At 38.9% G+C, this 27,935-nt stretch overlaps 1 protein-coding gene across 1 annotated transcript; it reads left to right on the forward strand.

Moving 5' to 3' along the window:
* The first annotated feature begins 15,751 nt into the window (after positions 1-15,751).
* Positions 15,752-26,156, forward strand: parm1 (prostate androgen-regulated mucin-like protein 1). Its single transcript, XM_084383165.1, has 4 exons — positions 15,752-15,825; positions 17,966-19,111; positions 23,913-23,991; positions 24,248-26,156. Exons 1-4 carry the CDS (start codon positions 15,765-15,767, stop codon positions 24,315-24,317), a joined length of 1,356 nt encoding a protein of 451 aa, XP_084239291.1. The 5' UTR covers positions 15,752-15,764; the 3' UTR covers positions 24,318-26,156.
* The last annotated feature ends 1,779 nt before the right edge of the window (positions 26,157-27,935 follow it).

The following is a 27,935-nucleotide window of genomic DNA, read 5'->3' on the forward strand; positions in this document are numbered from 1 at the left end:
TTCAGAGGGAACCAGGGCGGACGCTAACTTCCGGGTTAGCCTACAAAAAGACATCATCCCTGCAGCACTCTATTGTCTTATCATGCAAAAAATATATGTTGGCCTTGCTATGGAGCTGGAGCTTGCTGTTGGCTTATTAATATGAGGCTATTACATTCCTAACTCTGTCACGAACTTCAGCTTTAGATGCATGAATGACACTAAAACAAGTTTAGTTTCTTACATCGTTGTCATATTACCGTTATAAATCATACATAGCCACAAAGACATTACCTCATCACTAACAACAGTTGGGTTTAAAAAAGAACAATAGTATAAAAATTACAATGCCTCTTTGTTTTACTCATTTCCCAAACAAATGCATATACTAGCCAGATCAAGATCATACCACTTTTGTCCACAGGGGCCGCCAGCATCAACAGAAACTAAAGTTCCTTGTAGCTGCTTTAAGATTTAAGTTCACAGGTATGGGTTATATCAAGTGTTGTTTAACATCAAAGCAAACACTACTTTGTCAAAAATGCAACAGAAGGACGATGCATCGTGTATGTGTATTACAAGCTGTAATAATAACCTGTTTAAAGTTTTTATTTAAATTTGAATCAGCACACAAATTTTAGACTCTGCCATTAACAATGAAAGCAACTATATATTGAGAATATAATTGTCCTGAATAGCTTTACTAAAAAGATGACAACTTTAATGTTGCTTCGAAATTCTTCTTCATAATCTGTATTTATGTCAGCTAATGGACTGTGGCTTACAGTGAGGTAGAATCAGGAAGTGCTCAAGTCCATGTGAAAGCATAAAGTATAGGCAAAGGCCCATACTTCTGTCCATGGCATTTTCCAGATATGTCTTCAGGTTTTGCAGGCTTTCAAATGGTGCAAGGTCCTAAAAAGTGATTACCTGCCATGAAATGCTTTATTCACCGGAAGAAAGCCTGACCTATTCATAATCTCAAAATGCCACAGTTCCTGTCATTCACAGATCCCTGCTCATTTATGCCTTCCAGACATTTCTGCAGTGAGAAACAGACTTCATCACCCACCGCTACCATCTGCCAGTCTGCACCAGCCTGACACGGGTTAGCAGGTTTTCACATTATGGAGAAGCTCACATGACCTATCTGGTCCCATATGGAAAAAAAAAATGAAACAGGAAAAACTGGTGGAGTATTCATGTGAAACCTCCGTCCATGTGTTCATGGACAAACTTCTTACACGTAACGTATAGACCTGTCTGTGTGTCTAAGGAATCAAACTTCCTGGAAGTCATTCAAGAACGTCAAGTCATTATGAGCTGTGTGAGAAAACTGTGAGAGTAATTAAACTGGAAGGTAAAATTAACACTGGTGTGTGTGTGTGTGTGTGTGTGTGTGTGTGTGTGTGAGAGAGAGAGAGAGAGAGAGAGCATTGTAGGTGTCCAGGATTTGTTTATACAGTGTTCATGTCCTAGGGAGAAAAACTTTTCTTTCTGTCAATTAAAACTAACCCATTAAAGGTAATGGGGTTACACTGATATGACAATATGGGACTTTAATTAAGTGTCAGACATCTCTGATAAGGATAATGCTATTCATATACAATATCACAGCTACTGATAAAATAGGATTGAAATTAGCATAATAGAGGTGAAATTAATGAACATGAGGCACAAAACAAAACTTTATAGCCTATACTTAAAATTCAAGGACAGTGGTGATGAATGTTGGTAAATGTAACCAGAAACATTTACAATGTATACATTTTGATTATTTGATTATTCTGACAGATATTTTTTCCGAAATCCTCATTTTATAAAATGTTCGAAAGAAGTGAAAATGCCAGTCTTTATGTTACTGGGTAAGCTCAATGAATGACAGTGTGGTAATGATAACATTTTGCTAATTAGCACAAAACACAAAGTAGAGCTGAGGCTGAAAAGGTGGGAGATTACCGCAGTAACCTACAATTCTTCTTGTAGCTCATCCTCATCAGAAAAATGAACACTTAGGTTGACTGTGAAAGCAGGTTATTATGGTCCTTATTTACATTTCTTGTTAGGCGGCAACCTCTAGGGGCTTTAATATGTCTCCAACAGCTCCAAAGGAGAAAGTGTGAAGTAGTATAAAGAGCAAAAAGTCTGTATAGGGAGGTGGTCAGTGATGGACAGTCAGGCTAAACAAGCACAGGACTTTCCTTCAGGAGACCACTGTTCGTGTGAAGCCTGAAAAACTGCATAAATTGGTATGAATAGGTCTATTATGAGGTAGTTCTTCTTAGTTTAGACACAAAGAATAACACTGGTCCAGCAGCTTTTGTAAGTAGGTAGTCTAGGCCCGCTTTGAGCTCAGTAAGTGATCCACAGCAGGACCGAGGTCATATTGTTCTGCTGAACGCCCCTCAAAGCTGATCTGCATCAAGTCTTCAGTTGTGGACAGTCCAAGGCAGCATCTTCTTGAATTCTTGGTGCAGTTTTGGAAAGAAAAGCCTGTTTCACACTGGGCAGCTGAAATGGGGAGCACCAGCATGATCTGCACCAACTCCAGTTTTTTCTAAGGGAAGAAGACATCTCTTAATTTAATTTTAACTTTTGCTTGTCATCCAGTTACCACTTGCAACTATACAATGCTCAAATTGTGATTTTGTAATGTTTTGTAATGAAATGTGTACATACTGTTTATTGTATGTCTGCTTCATTCCATGGATACTGTATACGAACACGTACACACTCCAGTCATGGCTGTGACCTCAGCTTCATTTCCCTCATCCTCAAACTCCTCTGCTGTGCATCTACAACAATGATTCTGAACATGCCTACCATAATCATTAAAAGTCCAGTATCTGTAGTGTGTTTATAATTATGTTGTCATTAGTGTATAATCACCTCAAACCAAGAATCGTGTTTTTATTACCTCATAATGAGTCTTTCTATGGAGCGGGTCTTCTTCCACAGAGTGCGCCATGTTGCACCACCTCAGCTTGTCCGAGAGCTCATTTTGACTTGCATATGAAGTGCTAGCTTTTCCCAAATTAGATGCAGAAGATCATAGAATGCTGACATCATAGGTTCCATCTTCAGGTAATATTGCACACCTTATAAAGTTGTATGCTGGATTCATTAACTCTCTGTTTTTGTTATGGATGGCAATAAGTGATCCAAACTTAATAAAGGCTGCCTGTTCTTTAGAGATATTAAGTTATATTCTCCTCTTTCCACTTCAGAGAGCAGCATCTGCCTTCTCAAAGCCACCTGCACAGTTCCCAAGCCTTTTTGTCCTGCGATGCATGTCTGCACAATGCATGCCTTCAGGATTTAGTGTGTACGACCTTGTTTAAGGTGAGTTGACCGTAACAAAGACCGAGCTTTCCATCTGCGGTTGCCCTTTGCAGTACTTGCAGTTCATTAAGTTAACCTTAAAAATGAGCCATGGCAATGTTCTCTGCCATTGTCTGCTTGTATTTCCTACCAATATGTGAAAATCGTGTCATTCACACCACCCAGCTTTGTATTTAATCTTGTTACACGAAAACATTTGCCTCGCGTTCAGTCTGAACACTCCATTAGGGAAAGTGGGGGAGTGTGTCATAAGAGGGAATGAAAGAAGGCTTAGTTTCTTAAATGTCTTGAAATTGTTTATTCTAAAATTGGTTGAGAGTGTTAAGATGTGAAATGGAGTCAAAAAAGGAAACTCAATGTACCCTATATTTATATTTTATTAAAGTACTTTAAGACGTGCATTTTTCCAATGTTCCTTCACGTATTTTATTTTATAATGCAGCCCTTATTTTACTTGAAATGAGAAGAGAACATTTATTTATTATTAGGGTACACTTTGTATTTGTAATATATGCCTTTTAGCATTAAGTACAGTATTATACTGTTATTTTTTGGGCATAGCCTACTGTAATTTGGAGTGCAGTATTATATTGTTGATTTTGGCATAGTATATAATGAAGAAGAGTATTATAGTGTTATAAAAATGTTACTGTTATTTATTTTTCAGTGTTACTGTATAACTTACAACGAATATTATTGTATTATTCCAATAAAATACTGTTATTTAGCTGTTGATGTAAAATAATAAAAACACGAGAATTTATGACTTAACTGCACAGGAGTACATTCATATTTCTTTGACAAACCCCAGATATATAACCATCCAGCAGTTATCCTGTAAAACACACTGGACACATAAAACAGTTCTCAAACTAGAATTAACACTTCACACTTGTTGAAAAACTGTTTTACACTGTTAGAAATTCTTAATTAAGTAAATGTTGTACATGGACACACTCTTGACAGTGATAAGAGCACAACTCTTTAATAAATCCCCACACTTCTCATATTGGTATTTTCTCCGAGCAGCTATTGATCGGTCATCATCATCGACCCCAATCTTCAGGAAGACCTATGAGACTTCATCAGAACAATATGTGATAGAAAAAAAAAAGTTTGGTTTTTGTCTGGTTTCAGCTCGGATGTTGAGACCAAAAGGTGCCCAGATGATCCAATTTGTCATTTTATTTGACTGTGTCCCGGCTTTAGCCGCTGCAACCACCACTGCATCAATCATCACATTCCTCCCGTCAATATAAATGCAAATCATACAATCTGGTAAGGCTGTGTGGATTATGACTTAGCAGTAGACTGTCTGTGCAAAATGATGCAGTGAAAGGTCACGGGCTCATTAAGTTGGGGCGATTGCCAAGACGGGAACAGCGAGCATAAGGGGATGAGCTGACTCGTCTCTACACTGTAAAGAGCAACAATAATGCCGGGCCTTTTTAAGATGTTCAGAGCTGGGACTGCTGCAGTGGGGAGCAGCTGTATGATGTGTCAAATCACTTACAGTGAGGCTAACCTGCACAAGACAACTTTATGACCTTTTTTCATTTGATTCAATGTTTATATACACCGGAAATGTCATTTATTTTACATCTCGTTTTATCTCTAACATGATAATATTTTAAGTTTTTGATTTGATTTCTGCTGTTATTCTTTGTTACTTTTTAAAAAAAAAAAACAAGTCTAAATCATATGATAATAATTCAAGTGGAGAAAGTCTGTCGGGGGAGAGTGTTACAGCAAGAAAATGTTTATGTGCATAGTAAATGGCACGTGACTTGGATGACTTGCTACTGAAAATACCAGTTTCATATATTAAGGGGTCCTGGTGGCCTGACTGCACATAATAGATTCATAGTTCACAACATGACTGGGCTTTAGAGACCCCTAGTGAGGCACTCCAGGTTGGTACTGATTTAAGGACTCATTTTAACCCATTTTCCATTTTAATCAAGTAAAAGAAGGAAGGAACCATAAATCCGGCACTCTGTTGGTCATTTGCGCTCACCGTATTGAGTTATGACAATGTACTTGCAACATTTTGGTTGAATAGACTGTAATTTGTAACTGAATAAAGTGATTGTGAGTGACGAACAGAGTGATGGATTTTCAGTTTACAGAGGTTTCTGTTTATTATTTTAGATCTTCAAGAAAGATATCTTGTCTTCTTCTAAAATGAGGAAGGGCTTATAGAGACCCAAAAAAGTGGTCTACATGTGAACCTTATTCACATGTACTGTAGAAGAGAATGAAAGATGTTAACATTATGAGTGAATACCTGAAAAACTAATCACATTACAATTAGCCATAGTTGTATTGAGGTGCGACAATTATTGAAATGCTTAGCACACCTACTAAGCCAACTTTCAACACCATGGAGGCCATGAATGCAGCATTTTCATTGCCAAGTTCTTCATGAAGGATCATCATCATGAAGGATTATCTTCCACATGACAGCTAGAGTGGCATAGAGAGGGCATCATAGCCTATGGTGCTTGTATGACTCATAGGCTAGCAACAGTCTATGAGTCATACTGATTGATTGACACAAATGCACACATTTTAGTATTGAATTCAGACGCTTTAACCACTGACCCACAGATCAGCGTTTTCCAAATTGCGGACACGGTTGTTGTCCCAAATTGAACCATTAGTCCCCAGTTAACTGGTCTTGAGTCCGTTGTGTGTCCCCAAAAGTGGTATAAGGCAAACCCTCATACACATATCGTCGAGTTTTTGTCACTTCTGGGGACATTTAATAGATTTACATATTACATACATTTTCTGGAGACTCACCCTAACCCTAACCTTATCATTGAAGTTAATCTTATCCTAACCTAAAGCCAAGGCTTCATCCTAAAATTAAATGATTCAAATTAGTTACATTATAGGGACTCTCCTTCCTTATGGGGACATAATGGTCCCCATAAGGAAGGAGAGTCCCCGTAATGTAACTATGTTAACAGATTTATGTCCCCACAGCCTCTGTAATACACACACAAAACCCAAAACAAGACAACACGCACACACAGGCACCTCTGCTCTGGATTTAATCTAGCGGTGGCTAAACTCCAGCCTCAATCAAACAGTCTATTTAAATTGCAGACCTTTCTCCACTCCAAGGATAATTACCCCCATTATTCTATTGATGAAGTGGCACCTGAAAAATCCCTTTAATGTTTTACCCTCTTTGTGTTTTGCAGCAGCAACGCTCCTCCTGTGATGCATAAAGCAAAAAGTTCTTTAAAAAAAAAAAGGTTGTAATGACTGCGTGGGTGCTGGTTCAACCTCCAGATGAAACAAATGTCCACCTGTGTCAAACTGCAGTAACAGAACACTGAACTCCCCCTGCGTCTCTGTGCCTTTAAAGTAACAATGCAACAAAGGCCTGATCATCTACTGTACCTTCTAGGACTATCGATATAAAACACAGAAAGTAATATGAAGTTATTCCTCAAATAATGGAGAGGTATAGGTCTTGTTATTCATTCATGCCAGCCCCTCCTTCACTGCCCTTCCCCACAGAGATTTCAGTGGCACGGCAGCCGTCCTCATTTGTTTTGCAAACTAATTCAGGGCTATCAGCAGCCAGGCCGATTAATTAGGCAATCGGTCGGGAGCAGAGGGAGTTTGTCACAGCAAGGTCACTGCATGAGGTGTCCATTATTCCCATCTCCCACTGAGGTGTATGTAAACCTCTTACTGTCGGCCTTTGTCAGTGAAAACAATATTGACCCATCGTAGAAATGTCTTAACATTACTGTACATTTAGGGATTTTAGTGTAGTTCATATTCTTGCAGCTTTTCACCTTTGAGAAGCTAGAAACAGAAGTTTTATTTGCTGGATATGTGTCTGAAAAAATAATTATTAAAATGGCTTGTGGTACCCAATAATATGATAAATTCATGAAAATGTTATAAACCTGCACTTAACCTAATCAAAAATGTAATAAAACCCATTGATATAATAAGTTAAACAATATTGAAATAAAATAGCTTAACATTTTTATAGTTCATGTAATATTGTAATATTTCAGGTACGTCATTTTTCTTTTCATAGGTGATGATGTAATAATTCTGATGGATGCAATAATAATGTAAAATTAAAAGCTTTCTGTGCAAGTATACACATTTACAACAGTGGTACATGGTTATTAAGCAAAGATGCATTAAATTTAAATCTCTATCAATGGGAGAGTAACCTTCTCATACCCATGCTGATTGGCTCTTGAGAGGAGGCATACGCGCTTTCCTGTCATCTTCAGGACCACGTCTCCTTTTGGTTGAAACGAGCGCTGTGAATGTGCCATCACCGAATTAAACAATAAGAAGCACAGTGCCTAAAAGCTGCTGCGTTTCATTTTGCCAGCAAAAAATCAAAAACATCACAGTTTACTATTTTCTACTTCCCCATAGAACGAAGGACAGTAATGGGAGAGATCTGTGGCTTTAGGCAGTCAGCAGTAGAGGATGAAAATGGTCAATATGTGTCGGTCAGTTATAAACTTAATCACAGGTGATGTTACTGAGTAAATTATGTGTGCTGATTGTGCCTGTGGGTCAAAGTGAATCAGAAAAGAATCTTTGTGATGGTATAACTACCATTTTTACTGTGAAAAATATGGTCCTCCCATAAAACAACTTCTTATAGAATGGAGTTTGGTTTAACACTGTCCACTCAAAAGACCGCCAGGAGCAGGGGGTATTATAACATTAATAAATTATAGAAATTGAGCTGACCTGCCTTCTAATAACACGGGAAGTGGAGCTAAACCCGACCTGTATTCCACCCCCCTTCAGTTCATATAAGGTCACGTAATAGACAAACAGATGTCAGAACAGAGCAGTTCATCACAGCAAATATATGTGACATTGGACAGACTTCAAAACACAAAATAAAGTGTTTTAATGATAGAAAAAATGAGAGATAATTGAAGTACATCAACTGGGCAATAAAGTGGTTGTCAGGTTAGTCCACTGTAGGGGTGTGCAGAGCAGCCGATATATATATATGTACTTGGGGCAGAATTTTTTAAAGTTGTCAGTCATTCAAATACTTAATTGTGTTTTTAATTTGTGGTATTCCTATAATATTCCTAGCATATACTGTAGGGATTCACTGATTAGGGGCTAATAATATAGAGACAGAGCAGTGGTGCTTTTAAATGATGACTTCACTGCTGGAATCACAGGTCACATTGTAAATGAATATGCTGCTCTCTTCTGGCATATAATATGAACTACAGACAAAAAAAGCAACAGGTACATAATGTATTTGGTAATAATAATACAGTATGACTTGGACATTCACCCTCCAGCACCAGCCTGTAGCCTTAACCATCACACCACAGGGTCATCTGCATTTTTGACAGACTAAACTGGTAGACTGAACCAATACAATTGGCAAGAATAAATGTGAACACTAACTGAAACACAAAAATCAAAATACAGAAGGAAAAAAAAAATACAAATTACAAAACTTTTAAATAAAAACGTAAAAACAGAAATTATACGCAAAACACGTGAAGCGTGCTTTGCAGCAGCACTTCTGTGCCTATCAAAAGACATTTCGTTGTTCCAGCTTCTAAAATTTTAGGATTGCTGCTCTTTGTTTTATATCAATATCAATGCATTCTTTTTGGGGTTTTGGACTGTTTGTCTGGCAAAAAAGCAAATAAAAGACATCACTTTCGCCCAAAACATTTTTTTCTAAGTTTTCTGACATTTTACAGACTAAACAATTAGTAGATAATGAAAATAATCATTGGTTTCAATTCTATATAAAACCATGTTTAATCTTGCTTACAGCAAGTGAATCAAAAGCATCAGTCTGTGATCAGGACCTACGTGGTATTTCATAATGATAGCTACCTGTCTAACAGCCTGTCCTGGTGAATTGTGCTAGCAGCTCTCCAGTCTAGGCGAATTCTCAGATCCAAAGCCCCATTTTTGTCTGATTTTGATTCAGGTACCCTGTAATGAGTGGACATCACCAGAATGTCCCGATGGCCAGTCACACCTTGTTAGAGAACAAAGCTTCTTAGTTATTTTGCAACCTGCCACACATAATTGAAATGTGGTGTTCCCCAAGGCACTTGGTCCTCTGTTGTTTTCAATTCATGTGCTTTATCCATTGGCCTTTTGTTCCTTGTCTTATTCAAAGTGTTGGGCAAGTTACTTAAAAAAATGATTTACTGAAGAAACTGTTACTTTAATAATTATTCAACTGCAAAAGTAATCGGTTAAGTTACTTATTAAATTGCTTTAGTTTCTCAGTCCAGCTCTGTCAAAGGCACTTGTAAACAATTAGAAAGCCTCCACACCCACACAAAACATATTCTGTATTTAACATACGTAGAAACAGAGCTAAGAACATACAACAAATAAATAAATAGAATTTTGGTCGACACAAGTCACATTAGTGACACATATAACACACAATATCAACCATGTGACAAGACCAAACTCATATCAAGTGTTCATCAAACTCATTAAAAAACACACTCATTAACATACTGTCCCCCAAACTGTCAAAGTAATGAAGCATTAGCATTAAGTAACTGTATAGTATTGAATACATACATTACTGTAGAACTTGACAAAGTAATACTGTACTGCCCAACACTGCAGATAATACGTAACATGGACACATAAGTCAAATCACTGAACAAGATGTTACCTTAAAGCAAATCAGTTGTGAAATTTCTGAAAATCACCTCACTTTAAAACCGCTGTTAGATGTATAGGTGCAGTATTTGGTTTTATTGTGTTTTTTTCCAATTCAAATGAATTATTCATTGGCCTTGTGGTGGTAACTCATCTTTTCTTTCCTTATCTCTGTGTTCGGACTGTTGGAACTCCCTCTTTTCAGGTCTATGTCAAATTTCCACTTTAAGGGTTGTGGTATTGTTTAAAGACAGTGGATAAAGGGCACATATTTTCAGATAGTTTCTTCTCTAAGACATTCATAGTGTGGCACTTGGTTGTTAATAAATTGCTGTGTCAAGAATGAAAAAGAGAGCTAGATAGAGAAGTGGAATCCCGGGCTTCTTTCTCACCTTCACATAGCTGGCCAATTATACAGTGTTACATGGGTGTCAATGTCAGTTGAGTTTGGAAAGTTACAGAGACACAGCCCACACTACTACCTTGGAAAATAATGGAGGGAGAAGGTTTCAAAGGTCTACAGCCATCTTACAAGCACTTCTGACACAGTATACTGACTCATTAAGAAATAGGCATAAGGCTCAGACATAAGGACCAGATTATGAGATAAATGATCTGGTCCCTATTCCCAACCAATTAGTCAACCTGAGCAGCAGTCCAATGTCAGATTAAGTAAAGCACTCCTGATAAGTCCAAACTCCAGTCTGGAATATGGCGACAGGTCTGCTAAAACCAGGGCCCCTACGACCTGGAACAACCTACCTGAGGAGCTAAAGACGAGTAAAGTCAAACAGCAAATAATGTCCAAATTTGTACTGACTGACAAGACAGTGAGACTAAACTTTTTGGGACATTGTCTGATCAAGTGTTGGTGAATATTCTCTCTGGTGCTAATTCTGGCACACTGACAGGAAAGGAAACACATAAAAAAGCATATTTGCCTCCATCAAGGGGCAGCTGTATTGGAAAAGCTATTCTGGGATGGATCCATGTCGGCCCAGAAAGTTGTGTTTGTCAATAATAATGTCAATAACAACTCGTGGGATCCTTTTCTGATCTTCTGTCTGGGTGAAAGACAGGGGGCTCTGAGGTCTCTGACTTTTCAGTTAAACTTTCTGCTCTTCTGGCAAAAGGAGGCATCCTTAATTCCAGTGAATCATGACATGGTCAGTTCTGCTCCATCATTTGGCCTCAGCCCTGGTTCTTATAATCAGTCGCCTACAGTCACAATCAACCAGACACACTACTGCTATCCACAGGAAGCAGAGAGTACAGGGCCGCAAGCAGCACAAGAAGTCTGCGATTCGGGGAAATACAAAGGCACACAGTGATGAGGGTCAGCCCACAAACACTGCTAGCATGTAAGTAAACTCTGCACCCGCACTTGATTTTCATCTTTGTATGTAATTTCAGTAAGTGCTGAGTCCTGAAATTACATTTTTATTCTGTAGAAAATCAGCAAGCTGGAAAATATCTTTTGAAGTTTCAGGAATTGTCCCTGATTTATGTTTTTTCCCACTATCCAATGTGAGTCAAAGTCAGTGAGTGATCTGCAGAGAAAACCAAAAAAAAGAATAAGAAGCTGGTAAATTAATTAATTGAATTAATTTAGCAATTCACAATATTGTTTGTCACTTAAATCCAGAGCAGTTCCTGTCACAAAGAGCAGATGGCAGTTTAAGTATTACGATAATACTTGTGTGAAAACATAAAGTTACATCCTCTAACATTTAATCTCTTACTCATGATAGACTTGTCACTTGTGTATAAAAAAAGCAAACAACTCATAGACTGGAAAAAGAGCTTCTTTTCAGTGAACATTTATAAACCACCCAACAGGCAGTAAATCTACATTGTCAGTTTGTGGTATGCCATTTACAAGAAACAGAAACCTATCTCTAAATGTACAAAAAGGTTCAGTGTTCTCACAGTGTCTTATTAGATTAGATTAAAGCAAATATATAAAAACGCTCAACAAAGAGATCTTCAACTCCTGTAAAAAATATATATATATATGTATATTGTATAGGAAAAATATTAATATCATAATATTCTTCATAACTCAAACCTTAAATGCTTATTCTCTTTGAATTACAACATTATATTAAAGTAACGCCAAAATGTTTTTGTATTTTTAAGTTTCTTTAGTTTGCTTTATTTGGACAATTTGAGTTGCACTTGTTTTGAGTAAACTTAACATGTAATCGTCAGACACAACTTATACATAATATACTTAACACATTTTCAAAATACTTTTGCTTCAGCAAATATACAGTATAATATATAGTATAATATACTTAATACTGCTTAATTTAATTTGATATTAAAATTAAACTGTTCATATTAGTAGTAAATATTTAATGCATGTATGTGTATACATTTCTTACCTTTTTTAAAATTATGTATATAACGTTTTTTACATGCTAATGTACTTTACATTCAAGCAAGCTTTGATGTGATATATATGAAGATATTTTATTTTAAGACAAACTTCTGATCCAGCTGAGATATGTCCTCAATACATGTATACTTTGGGGTCTACATAATTTTGAGAAAAAAAATAATGTAAAATTATTTTTAAAACATTTTTAATGCCAACCATTTTTCATTTGTTACGTCAGGCTGGGCGTTCATCCCAACGTTGACAGGCAGACACACCCTCATCCCCATCGCAAATGAACAGACACACACATCCAAAAAAGCAGATACACACACAGACACAAACCCTTTTCCTAGTTATCTAGCTACATAGCTTGTTAGATGTAGTTGTGATGCTTCTTTGAATCAATCTAGAATCTTTGGATTCAAATTAAACCTCACTCAATTGTACTGTACATGCAGTTGGATGGTTTGCAAACTATCTTAAAGACAGAACCCAGGCTGTCCAGTTAGAAGGTGCTTCTTCTGAGGTTCAGTTTGTCCACAAGGGGGTGCCACAAGGCTCAGTACTAGGCCCTTTGTTATTTACCTTGTATATAAACAATATTGGCGTGAATATTCCCAATGCAGCCTTTCATTTTTATGCTGATGACACAGTCATATATTGCTTTGCGCCCACGCCCTTAGAAGTGTTTGCATATATGCAGAATGCATTTAATAGAGTGCAAGAACAACTCTGCCAACTGCAACTAATTCTAAATGCTGATAAAACAAAACTCATGTTTTTCACTAATTCTAAAACAGCAAGGTCAAATCAATTTGTCATTGTCACCAGTAGTGGTCAGCAAATTGAGCTTGGGGTTCTGGATTGATGACCACTTGTCTTTTAAGGCACATATTCTGTATACTGCTAAGAAGCTGAAGCTTTTACTTGGATTTTATTTTCGAAATAAGTCTTGTTTTTCCTTTGGGATGAAACGGAAACTGGTAGAGCAGACCTTTCTTCCGAATCTTGATTATGGTGATGTGTTATATATGAATGCCTCCGCTCAATACCTCCACGTGTTGGATAGTGTGTATCACGGTGCTCTGAGGTTTATTATAAACTGTGGAGCTCTAACTCATCACTGTATCTTATACTCTAAAGTAAATTGGCCATCTTTAAATGCGCCGCCTCAGCCATTGGTATGTGTTGATCTACAAGGCTATCCTTGAGATGATTCCATCTTATTTATCGTCTCTTTTGATCCAGAATAATAGAGCCTACAGTCTTCGTTCCCATGACTTTTTATATTTCACTGTCCCTAAGGTTAGAACAGAAATGGGGAAAAGGGCTTTTAGGTTTTCTGCTTCATCTACATGGAACAATCTGCAGGCAGAGCTCAAACTGCAGAATCTGGTATCTCTTACAGTATTCAAGACCATGATTAATCCTGTTCTAGCAAGGCTTCAAGAGTGCAAATGTTTTAATTGAGTGGACTTGTTTTACTTGATCTATATCTGTAAATTCAATTGTTTTGTTGTTTTTTTCTGTTTTTTTTTGTTTTTTTTATGTCCTTGTCTATGTGCAGATACTGTTATTGTTATATTTGTTGTTTTCTGTTTTCCCTATATGTGCTGCCAATCTTGGCCAGGTCTCTCTTGTAAAAGAGATCTTTGATCTCAATGGGACAAACCTGGTTAAATAAAGGTTAAATAAATAAAAAAAATATTGTTTTCTCTTCCAAATAAGTTTGAGAATATTTTGTTGCTCTTGATTCATATCCACTTAGTGCTTTCATCTGTCAAAACAAGATTTTCAACATCTCATGATATTGCAGGGCTTCTGTTCTGCTGTGCCCCGACAGGACATACTGTGGATCCATCTGTCTCATCAACTTCATCATCAGCACCATCAGCATTCTCAAGCGCACTACAGAAGTCTCCTCATCCCACAGATGTTACTCCATTGAAACCCGGTTGGTCAATAGCACAAAGCCTGATCACCTTTACTTAATTGTTCAGACATAAGAATAGTCCAGTTCTTTTAGCTTAACTCTTTCTTGACTCACATTCATTAAATGTGCACAGCCAGACTACATGTCACAGCTCACTTTTTTAATCAAACTGTAGAAGTCGACAAACAGGTCCTAGACAGATATGTTGTTCAAATTCAATTAGATTTTTGTGTATAAAAATCCTCAATGGATTCTTATGCCATATCCCCATGTACCACAGTCCATCACACAGGCTCTACTTCAGGGCCTGACCCAACATCTGTGACCCAGTCATCACCAGCCGCCAACATAACCACCACAGCTAACAGCAGCATCAATAGCAGCTCTTCTGTTAGCTGGAGTTCCTCAGGTAAGTTGGTCCAAGCCAAAAGACTCCTAATACTGTAAGACTTCTTATAATGTAAAGAGTCTACAACCATGTCAGCATTCTAACATGCTCCCAGCGACATGTTAACTTATTGGTTTTTGACAAGTATAATATTTATCATCTCAGTCTAGCATGTCAGCAATCCTTCGAAACCTTTAGCATTCTAACATTTGCTATTTAGCACATAACCACCAACAAAAAGTTCAGCAGAGTCTGATGTGGACACTGTTGGGTTTAAAAAGGAGGTCAGTAGCAGAGATATCATAGAGATGAAGGTCTAGTAAGCTCACAGCATATTAACAGGCTTTCAACTCACTTTCAAATGTGAACTCTTCAAGTCTCAGTTTCTGTTGAGGTCATTCATGAATTATTACCAATCTTTATTGAGTTCCATTGACTCATAAATGATCTGTATCTTGTAATACTATTATATTCATGAACGTCTTTGCTGGTTGAGCGGCCCAGGCCACATTCTCAATGCACGTGCTGCTCTCTGCTGGTGGATATTAATAATTACAACAAAGATGTCACGGATTTATAATTTAATTAATCACAAATTCAAATACATTTCACAAATATTTGCCCAGTTAAATATTATATATATATATTTGCCCAGTTAGAAATATTTAGAAATGTTTCAGTGATGAGCGGGTGAGGAAAGCGAAACAATAAACTTTATCATACAGTTATGTACCCATACAGCATAAGCACCTATAGGAATATCACTGAGACCATATTGAACACTACCACACACAATAAGCTCACTGATCATTCAAAGTCCAACAGAATTTCTCATCAATCCCTTCTTACTGTTTTGTCACCTTCAGTACCACTTCCGTGGTTGCTTTATAAGTTACAGCCGCTTCATACCGTGACCGGGCCGCTCTGTGAGGTTTTGACTGTGACTCATACATCATGTAGCCTCGCCCCCCAGGCTCTTATAATCAGTCACCTACAGTCACAGGCAGCCACACACACTACAGCTGTCCACAGTGAGCAGAGAGCACAGAGCTGCACTTACACACATGACTGTGGAGATATACAGTAAAAGGAACACAATGATGAGCCTGCAAACCCTGATAGCATGTAAGTAAACTCTAACTTCAGTGCATGCTATTTTATTTGGTGATTATCCTTACAATCTGATTTCTTTCTTTCTCTTCTTTGTAGATTTCCTTTAATGTAAATGTCTTGGGGAAGTCAGAATATGCGGAGATCACATCTTAAGTTTCAAGATAATAAGATCATTCACACAAAAAAGTTGAATTTTAAAAGTGGGTAGTGATATTTTGGCTCAGGGACCGAAGCTGCTGTTTGTGTGAGGTAATTTCCTTTTCACAGCAACAGTTGACAGTATCTTTTAAGAACAGACTCACTTCCACTGGTTTACAGATGTTGTCATGAGTTAACATCACAAGGTGGCTCTCCCTTTTGTGTGTTGAGGCTACATGACAGAACTTTTTTTAATGTTTGATTTGGTGATGAGCTCTAAAATCTCAATGAAGAGGTACATTAAATATTTCAAGTCAAGAGCATTTCTGTTTATATACAGTGCCAGAGATCCCAATTTGCTTCATTTCCACTGATCTTCATTACTTAGTGCCTAACTAAGACTTTAAGATCACTCAGACTTTGACTTTGTTGAGAACACTGTGCTGTTTTAAACCTGTGGGCAGTGGTGCAGTCGTACATCACAGAATAATGTGCTATCAGTTCAATCAATTCTTAGACTTTCTGCCACAGGAAGAAGCCCAGCAACACCAACACAACTTTTGCAAATAATGTCCAATAGAATTACTCAGTGGTTTTCTCTCTGATCTTTCTGAAGAGATTAGATATATACTCAGAAGACGGGAGGACCTTAAATGCGTCATACCTGATCTTTGCCCAGACTGTTCATTGAAACAGTGGTAATGACACTACTACCTCCTCCCAAAACATCACATGATCCTGCTCCTGATGGTCATCAAATGCCCTTAAAAGACCTAAGCTAACAGTGTGATAGTCTGTCTCTCAATACTTTCGAACTTCCCCACCTTGTCTGTGGCACTCAGCCTCATGCCCAATGGTACCTATTGAAGACCACATTTTGAAAAATACGCACAACTAGAATGGCACTCAGTAGAGTGCATACCTCCTTTTGTACTCACTCATAAATACCAGCCACCTAAATACATGCAATTTTTTTTTTCATTGAGATCCATGCAATATTCCTTGAGAAAAAAAAGAAAATGTCATATGACACAATGTTGAAGAAAGTGAAAAATAATTCCTGGATCTGTACCTTTATCTGGGTCTGCACCAAAAGTTAATAGGGTCTATTCTGGGCTGAGATCCATTCTCCACCCAAGTTTCATGGAAATACGTTGAGTAGTTTTTGTGTAATTCTGCCAACAAACCAACCAACCAACAAACAAAAAGACACGGGTGAAAACATAAACTTCTTGGTGGAAGTAAATACAAAGGGCTCAGTAAAAACCACCAGGTCACTGTAGTTTCTATATATTTGAGGAAAGTGCATTTATTGGGGACTATTTTCAGCAGTGGATTAATACAAAACAAAAATCATCATTCATACTTGTATGTGGAGATGTGAACATTCAGCTTCCACTCGGTGAAGGCTCTGTGTTTTACTTTGCTTTTTTTTAAGAATAGGTCATCTGCGTAAAACTTTTTTACATCCTACCACTCTGTTTCTTGCTTGTTTTTAGCTGTGAAGCTAGCGAACTTCACACCCACTCACTTGTTTTGCTGATTTGTCGCCCTTGTTTTATCACTGAACTTGATTTCAAGTCATATGGTTCTGGGATTAATGTTGTTCACTGACAGGTGAATTATTTAACCCAGAAACTTTCGATTGTTAAACTCTTTTTAAATAAAGATTCAGAGTTGTTGTGTTACCTGGCTGTCTGCCACTAGCTTAGTTTGTTTTTAGTTGCTAAATGTACTATACTTTGTTATTTAAATGTATTGTTGATTCAGATACATCTGTTGAGTTGTACCATCTTGTTTCTGACAGGGCCCAGTAACATGTATTTGTAAGATTGAATTACGTCAAAATGCTGGACTGTCAAGCACAAATCAGCCATAACAATGTTACATTAGCTACCTGGCAAATTAGCTAGCGAGACATCAGCCTACTAACAGCAAATGTTTTACCTCAATTTGACGTGAACTTTGGAAAAACCTCCTTTGAGTGGGAAACATCTTCTGTCTGGATTTGCAGGTCTACTGTTGAGCCATGCAGTAACATCTGGAGTAGCATCTACATCACCTTCAGTTGCTTCAACAACAATGCCCTCTTCCCCTCAAACTTCTCCACCAATATCTGCGATCTCGACTGTGAATGCACCTACTCAAGTTGCTGTGTCAACTGATGTCAGTGATATCACCATTACAACACAGCCTGAATCTCTGCCCACCAGCAATACAGCTTTCACCCCAACGGCAGCAAGCACCGGGGGGAGCAACACCAGTGACTGGACAACTTCATCAGTAACAGAAGCCGTCTCCACATCAACTTCATCTCCAAGCAATACAACCACTGGCAACAACACCAGCACTGATGCGAGTACTACACAAACCGACAGCTCCATCACTGTCACCGAGTCCCCCAGCACAAGCAATACAACCACCGGCAACAACACCAGCACTGATGCGAGTACTACACGAACCGACAGCTCCATCACTGTCACCGAGTCCCCCAGCACAAGCAATACAACCACCGGCAACAACACCAGCACTGATGCGAGTACTACACAAACCGACAGCTCCATCACTGTCACCGAGTCCCCCAGCACAAGCAATACAACCACCGGCAACAACACCAGCACAGACGCGAGTACTACACAAACCGACAGCTCCATCACTGTCACAGAGTCCCCCAGCACAAGCAATACAACCACCGGCAACAACACCAGCACAGACGCGAGTACTACACAAACCGACAGCTCCATCACTGTCACAGAGTCCCCCAGCACAAGCAATACAACCACCGGCAACAACACCAGCACTGATGCGAGTACTACACAAACCGACAGCTCCATCACTGTCACCGAACCCCCCAGCACCAGTGAAATCTCCACTGGTGCCACCACCATTGTGACCACCAGCACTGATCCCAGCACCCCCAGCACCAACCGCCCCACTGCACAATCCACCATCCTTACCAGCCCCACTACACAACCCGGCACCACCACTACACAACCCACACCCACCACCACCTCCACCACTACAAAATCCACCACCACCACCCCAACCATTACCACCACTGGCTCCATGACCAGTACCACCAGTGTCACAACCACCACCAGTACCATCCGAACCACCACAGAGGTGGAGGAGGGACACAACTCCAAGGCTCTAAGCTCAGGTATGCAGCAACAAAACGTTGCTTTTTCTAAAAATGTTTCCTCGACTAACAGTGTAAACGCTCTCTTGCAAGTTTTTTATATAGTTTTTATTTTATATACAACTGATAAAGCCATGCTAGTGGTTCCATAAGGCTATACTGGCACTGTGGACGTTTGAGTAAAATGCTCACATTAGCATGCTAACATGCTCACAATTACAATGTAAACAGGATGATATTTAGCATGTGAAATATTTACCCTGTTCACCATCTTAGTTTAGCTTGTTAGCATGCTAACTATTGCTAATCAGCACTACACACAAAGTCGACACTGTTTTTAGTTTTACAGATAGCTGGCAAGAAACCAAAGTCTTGGAAATTGAAATGCAAAGCTTAGAAAAAGAGGATGGCAAATCATCGTAAGGGGATCGTAAATGTCAAATGACAAAATGTTGTGACTTACACTTATTTTAAGAAAAAGAAGTCCAGTTCAAGTCTCGTTGAAGTGAGCAATGAAGTTGACATACAGTAGTGTTAATTTCTGTCTAAATGCAGACTTGCTGTCACTGGACTCACCTTTACAAAGCAACTCCAGCTGCATGTCACTCATGGAGTCTGATGTGCCAGTTACTTATTAACTTTTTTATGAAAGCATAATCAAAATATATTGCCGGGAAACTACACAAAACTATTTGTTTCTGATGTAAATCTGATGTAAATCACCTGTCCTTTAAAACTCTAAACGTGTTTCTGCGTGTCGTACATACATTTACGAACACAAAACCATACTTGATGAAGCGCAGGTGATCACACCTCTCTGATTAAAGAGGTCAATTGTATACCGACAGAGTCAGTGCGTCAGACTATATGTTCCTCCTCTCTTTGACCTCCTTTCAATCCGTGGTTAATGTGTGAACGGAACAGTTTCCTCTTTGGCTCTTTGTGTGCTTTGCAGTTGCAGTCCTTTGCTGGTTAAATAACTAAAAACTGCAGCTGGTTGAAGAGAAAAAGCTGTCTGCCAGTTATTTTCTTATTCATTGTATCATTTTCCAAACTGTGTAACCACTGACGTGTTTTACAATGACATCCAATCATCCTCAACATGTTATTTATTGTGGCAGCATAAGACACTCGTTACAGACCTATTAGTAAATACTACGAGCTGAACAGGCAACCCTGGCATGGACAGTGCATAAGCGCAAATGGGAAACTATTTCAAGTTGTATGTTCAGTTCTCACCCTTGCAAAGTCAGGTTAAGCAGCTCCTCATATCTATTCATTCTCCCATCCCTTTTACTGTATGTGTCGGCCTGGTTTGAATGCTCTTTAGCAAGGCACTGAAGCCACAAAAACTCCAGGTTTTAGCTGTTGTCTAGTAACTGAGGTTGAACCTGGTCCCTCCTGTGCTGGAACTTAAATTTCCGTCACCAGGTACATCTGATAATACATGTGACTCAGAACTTTTATGGCGCCTCTCAGTGCCAGTTTTTAACGTGACTGCCTGAAGTGTTAAGTAAGGTTGTAAAGACAACCGCATGACCGTTATACCATAGTCACGTTATACCATTGATTGGTGTTGTTCCGAGAACTGACCAAAACGTGGTCCACAACTGGAGCTAGTTGTTGTGTGTGTGCGTGTGATATGACAAGCCATATCTCACCATCTGCTTCACCAGTACAACGGCGAGTAATGAAGAGAAACCACAGTCTGTTGCGTGTCTCAGAACGTTAGCTTCTGACACAGTGTGAAGTTAACATGCACAATGCAGTGACTTGTTCCTTATTTAGTGAAGTTGCAGTTCTGTATTAATGACAGACATTGTTTAAAATGTATTCTATTGGACTGTGTTTTATTAACCCTGGTCCTTGAGGCCCCCTGCCCTGCATGTTTTAGATGTTTCCCTGCTCCAACACACCTGATTCAAATGAACTGGTTGTTCTCAGGCTTCACCAGAGCTTGATGACAAGCTGATCATTTGAATCAGGTGTGATGGAGCAGGGAAACGTCTGAAACATGCAGGGCAGAGAGCCCCCAGGAGCAGGACTGAAAAACACTGCTAGGAGTTTGCAAGCAAAAGACAAGTTGTGTGTGGGGGGTGGGGAAAATATTGTTATCTGCACAAAGCGGGGCCCAAGAAAAGGTTTGGGAAACACTGAGCTTGTTATTGTGGCTTTATGGGTTACATAAAGAACTTTCAACCAGGAGAGGATATTGTTACATTTCAGACTAAGTTCTGTCACACCTTTCACAATGTTGACTGTGTTACAAAGGATAACTTCGCCCTTATGCATATTTTTACAGCCTTTTCCCACGTTGCAAAGCTGTGACATTAGAAAAACATATTTGGTCAGTTGTGAGTTGTAGGAACAACACCAACACCGCGATATCCAACATGTTGTCATTCCCAGCAGCAGCTTGGTCAGTGGCCTTACAGGCTGGCCACACTCGATGCTTGTGTAGTGCTTGGCGGCTGCGTTGCTTAGCTGCTGCGGCTCCTGCCTGCCCTGTTTTCATGGAGCCTAACCCTAACCCTTTCATAATTATCAATAAATATGATGATTTGATTTTCCTTAACCCCTGTTAAAAAAGCGAGGAAGTGGGAGGGGGAAAGAGAGGGAGAGAGAAAGAGTGCACAGGATAAAAGTTGTCCTCCATCTGTTGTGTTCTCTTCATGTCTGTGACATATTCTACAGATACAGACAGTAAAACTGTAGTGAAACGCTGGTATGATGTCCATATGGCTGTCTACAGGTCATTTTCATGTCTATTTTTGCCAAGAACTGTACGTGTGTGGCAGTAAAAAAAATAGGCGAGACTGAATCTCTAGATGAAGTGCCTCTGTAGCCTCATGTGACTGCGCTAGTCATGCAACCACTGTGGCTGATCTAACCTGTTAACATGGAAAGCGAAACATTACACCACACACAAGCGCTGCTGACACAGGCCAGCCTGTTAAGTTTCAAACTATAATGCTCTACCTACCCCTCTAGCGTCATTTTTGCATCTGAAGGGGACTGCAGCAAGTTAGCAATAATATGTGGTAAGCAACAGTCGGTTAGATTTTCAAAATAAAGCTTGGAGACAATATTTTCACATAAGGACATATTTTGGATTGTTGTTCCATTACGCTACGTCACATTATGTTATGTTGCATTGCGTTTTAGTCACAGTTTGGTGAGGTTTAGGTACAAAAATATTCATTAAGTTTTAGGCTTCAAAACTGCCTGGTTAGGGTTAGCCAACTAACTACTTGGCTAGGTTTAGAAAAAAAAAAAAATCATACTTTGGGTTGAATAGCTTCGTTCACTGTCGCAACTCAGTAAGTGACGCATTTATGTCACTTACATGACATAGGGCCATTAACCAGGCTGTTGTATTTGACCAGGTGAGAGTGACGACGTGGTGCCATATCAGACCTTGTGGGGGCTTTTGGTTGTAAACCACTGAGTCAAGGCGCTTTTCCATTGCAGTAAGAAAAAATCTACACAAAAACCCCCAGAAACTAAAGTCAGTCATTTTTCCCTGCGGTTAGTAATCTCTCTTTACGGGTTGATGATTGATAATCTACAGGAAACTGAGAATAATTCGAAGCTCATTTGTTAAAGATAGTTCACCAGAACAGTGATCAAATCCCTAAAATATCTCCCGAGCTCACTGAAGAAACTCAAAGTTAGCCATTACCTTTGTGGTAAATCAGAGGTACTTTGGCCTTATGTGGAGGAATGGATAATAGACTAATTTCTCAAGGTGGTGTTTATTGATTGAATTATGCTTCCAGGTGATAAGGCGTGTGATAGTGTGATAGCCTCTGTACCATCTCACTGACACGTGCAAATAGATCTTCAGCAACTTGTTTAGTCCAGTTTCCCACAAGAAAATTACTAATTAATACTTAAGCTCAAAGGGCAGTCTGGCTTTAAAAGTCTTAACTGATACAGAGTTAGAGATTTACCAACAAAAGATTACAGTCAGTCACATAGACAAGGGTAATCAGTTGAAGCATACCACATTGGTTAGACCAGCCAGGGAATCATGATTACTTTCATGGTTAATAGTTTAGTCTTTAAAATGTAATCATTTTTTTAAAATGAAAAATGCTGAGTAAATAACTTGATTTATTTTTTTCATTCACGGTTGATTTTAGTTTGTTTATGTTGTCTTTTGTTTTCTTTGGTGTAACAGTGGTACAGGGCAAACAGACAACAGGAGCCTTTGCTATTTTCCAAAAATTCCTTATTTCTTCCTTTTAATAATAAAAACCTATGAACAATACATTTTTAAAACACACATTGGCATTGTTTTAAACTGCATAGAGATGATTAGGTATGATTTCAGGACTTTAAAAAAGGTACCTTTGACAGAGCTGGGCAGGGAAAGGAAAGAAATAAGTAATGTTGTTATGTTGTGGGGTTATGCTAGAGGAGGACCCAAGCGTAGACACACAGGAACACACACAGGAGGGGAACAAAAAGTGGGCTTTATTTAAATAAAGCTAAAAGTACCAAACACAAGAAATCTAGACAAACCAATAAAGGATCACAGGGCCCAAAAACATCACACATCACAGAGGAATGACCGAATGAACTGACAAACACATGAGGGAGAACAAAGACTATATACACAGACACTAACGAGGGGATCAGGAACAGGTGGAGTGAGGAGAGAAGAGGAACAGGTGAGGAAACGAGTAGAAAAGCACTGGGAGGGAAAAACACAGGAGGAACTGAAAAGCAATGAAGCTGAACATGAAGGGTATATAAATGTGTATCACAGGACTAAAACAAGCTGTCTCTCCCTTGTTGTCTCCCTCTCTCTCTCCAGGAAGTGTTGCAGCCATTGTTATTATGTTCATCATAACTGTCGTCCTGGTGTTAGGTGGGCTGTACTACTACAAAATGCGGTGAGTCCAGAGCTCAAACTAATCTCCTACCAAGTACATAAACATGCTACTGTTAATGTTATAAAGCTCGACTGAGGACATTTTGTAGGAAATATAATATAATGACAGATTATAACATTTTTTTTTTTAAAGTCCTCTTCTTAGCCTCACTGAGCACAAATCACTGACAGAAAACCGCTGAGTATAAATATTAGAGTAATTCCCTCTAATATTTGTTTACTCATCTCTCACTCTGTTTTCTCTATTTCCTCTCCAGACGTACATCGTATGGACCACTTTTGGACAGTGACAACAGCACCTTCCACAACCCCATGTATGACCCTTGAATCTTAGCTTTCGGACTCAAAGCCATGAAGGGAACCTCTAAAGCCAAAAGCCTCAGTCTGCAGAAGGAGACGTTGAGTGTGATATAGTGTGTGCGTAATGAGTTCAGAAAGGTCACTTTTTATTACGGTGACATGCAACCTGATAGCTTGATTGCGTTTAGTTGCAAAATGCTCAGGTAATGACAGTGACATTTCTACTGATCTTTGTTCAGATAACCTCAGATTATAAAATTGCACATTTTACTTGGGTAGCTTTTCCTCAGCTCTGGCTGCACTGACACCATGCATGAACATGTAACCACTAGCGAAAGGTGGCAGGTTAAAATGACAGTGATCACAAGCGTGTTCACTAGAGGTTTCCTGAATTCTAAGTATTACGTTTCCTGTCTGGTGTGTACAAAATGGATCGGATCATGTGAACTAAACCAGGATGTTTTTTTTAACAGTAAAACAACTCAAACACAGCAAGTGTACAGAGATGGCTTAAAGGTGCAATATATAAATTTTTCCACCTGTAAAATTCATACCACAAACAAATAGGGGGCAACAATCACAAGAGTAAATGCTAACTGCTGCTAACTGTAGCTGCTGTTAGCTAGTTAGCTCAGTTAGCAGTGCAGCTAGCAGTCTTATTAGCTGGTTCTGCCTGGACTGGGAGCACCGGAGAAGTGCTGGTATTGTTTTCACCACTAGCACAGGAGATCTGGAGGCCACCTAGCAGGTACTGCGGCACGGAAATGGGCACCAGAACCAAAACCGGGCTTGTGTGCGCTGGATCAGGGGTCAGCAGCCTCCCAATTTTGAATCTTTTTAACAAAAATTCTTACATATTACACCCTTAAGGCAGTAGGAGTAATGATAGGTGGGAAGAACCTGACTGGCAGTTTTTTCAAAAACAGGGCCCTTAAAATGTGTGATTTACAAAAAGCATGCATGAATTGCAAATAATGTATAGTAGATGTTCATCATGACACAAAATGTGTTGTTTTAAAAAAATAGATTGTTCTTTTAGGCACCTGTGGAGCTATTTTCTTACCGAAACTGTGAAATGAGATCTCTGCCGCTACTGTAGGTAAATGTTCAGATTTTCACATTTTCACTGTCTGACCTGAAAGTAAGAGCTGAGGCTTGCTTGCACAGAAATTATCCTATGAGCTGGGAAGTGGACATTTCAGGCAACATAAAGAGGCATTAGCAGCTAAGGAGACTAATTTGAGAAAATTCATTTGTTCCTTTTCAAATGAAGTGTGTAAAAGTTTGTTTCTCCATCTAAGGACCTGCAACACATGTGGTCCTTTACATCAACATGAATGTTTTCATATTACAACTTGAATAGTGCAGAGGCAGAGAGAGAGACTGGACTTTACGAGGGGGATGAAGTCTCTTGTATTCATCCTGCTGATGTGCCCTTGAGCGAAACACTGAATCCTTTCCTGCTCCATGAGCTGATCTGCTGCTGAGCCTGACTTTGACCTTCCTGTGAAGGGAACAAAAATACAAATGTTTCTTACAGCAATATTTTAGAATGAAACCAGAGTTTTTAGAAAAATATCCTAGAAAATCTTATTTACATTAACAGGACCTCTCACACCTGATCAACTACTGTTTGTATGAGTGTGTAATGTGAGTATGTAATAGAGTTGTTTTATTACTGAATGTTGTTAGTGTGACGTTCTCTTTATGTTTCAGTATGATTTTGCTTAGCTGTGCTAAGTAGCTCAGCCAGGCTGCAGCTCTGATTTTAAGTTTAACTCTTTCAGTATTTAATATATTATTTTCGGTTTGTGTTCAGGTAAAGAATAATGTGAAAGTTGTGATGCTCTTGAATGAATTGTTTCTGTGATACAATTGTATTAAATTGTTTGTTCAGTAAAAGTGATTGAATAATGTGAGTCCCTGTGATAGTCATTACTTTATAGGTCTTTACAGTGTATTTGGCCTGAATAAGTAATCTAAATATTATTGAAATGGTCAAGTGCAATATTCAAATCTCAATAGCTGCAATTTTTGGATAAAGGTAAAATGTGTCAAAACATGCCATCTTTTTAGGTACATGGACGGTGGCTGTCTTGATACAGGTGAGGACAGTCTCCTGTGAGACTGTATATATAATATATTATACACAATGATGAGTTGCATGTGGCAAAGAGAAGCACACACAAGCATTCATATGCTTCTTTAGCCATGCTAGCTCCATACAGGACACTATGTATTCTGTTGGGCCACTGCTTTGGTCTTACCTTAACAACTGGATGTACTGCCATGAAGTTTTGTATCGACATGCATGGTGCCCAGAGGATGAACCATACAGACTTTAGTTATCCTCTCGCTTTGCTTCTCGAAATGGCTTGACAACTGTTGGATGGACTGTCGTATCATTTGTCAAAGACATTCACATTCCTTATTTGCTCTTAGTTTTGTGATCTCCTGACTTTTCATCCACTATTTTAGACATTTAATGCCAAACATTCTCTGGTTGCAGCTTCTCCAACGAGTGGATTTGCTTTTCTTGAGTTTGATTTATAGAAAGACAGTCCTCCAGCACACCACTTCATCAATGATGAAATGAATGATTAGTAAACAAGTATACAACACATATAATACACATTTCTTTCAAGACAAAAGAACTTCTGGAGTGATAAAATATTATTTAGGAATATAAACACGGTGTGAGAGAAAAGAAAAGGCTCAGACCTCTCAGCTCTGTATTATCCACAAAAGCTACAGTAGCTATCGGAATACAAAGGCATGATAGCAGTATCAAAAACATGTGAAACAAACAAAAGGATAAGATGACGCTGTGTGTGCGTGAAACACACATGAATGCTGAGATTCAGTGCAATGTGTTTATCTCTGCTCCTCAATGGGCCGCAGAGCCTTTATTAGTGGAAGCTTTAATAATGGTCCTGTCATCACTGCCCTCCCATCCTAACTGCTTCCATTCCTCCTCTTCCTCAAACCCTCTACTGTGAAATCCTCCTCTCCTGCCCACGCGCCTCTTCTCTTTTCTTACTTTACCCCACACCAGCTTCCTCTTGTTATTTTTCTAACCTCCCATCTTCTTTCTTTATCTCCACTGAGCTTCTTAAATTGTCATCTCCGGCTTTGTAATTTAGCAAATGAATTATTTATTGTTGTCTTTTGGCTAAAACATTCATGGCTGCATGTTACTAAAAGACTGTACTGTACAATGGCAAAAACACCATAGTGTAAAAATGCTTCACTCTAAGGAAAAGTCTTGTATTCAAAGCTTTACTTAGAGGTAAACAGAAGTATCTTTAAAATATGCTGAAGTAGATAAATAGACAGATAGAGGCTAGCAGCTCAAGGCTACATTAGCTTCTAAAAGCATAACACACCCAACTCAATGAAGTGTTGTTTCTTTAAATTATGACAAGGAAGAACAATGTGTGGCTGGGGGAATTATTCATAGGACCTTCACCCTGGCAACCAGGAATCAAGTCCCATGTGAGACCAATAGTCAGTGGTGACTGTTTTCAGGAAGTAGTTATTTCAAGGGAAGCCATGATCTTTTCCTAAACCTAACCAAGTAGTGATGATTGTTTAAAGGAAGCAGCTATTTTAAGCTAAACCACAATCTTATTCGTAACGTAACCA

Source organism: Pagrus pagrus, assembly GCF_965226575.1.
Source record: "Pagrus pagrus genome assembly, chromosome: 19".
Classification (NCBI taxonomy): domain Eukaryota; kingdom Metazoa; phylum Chordata; class Actinopteri; order Spariformes; family Sparidae; genus Pagrus; species Pagrus pagrus.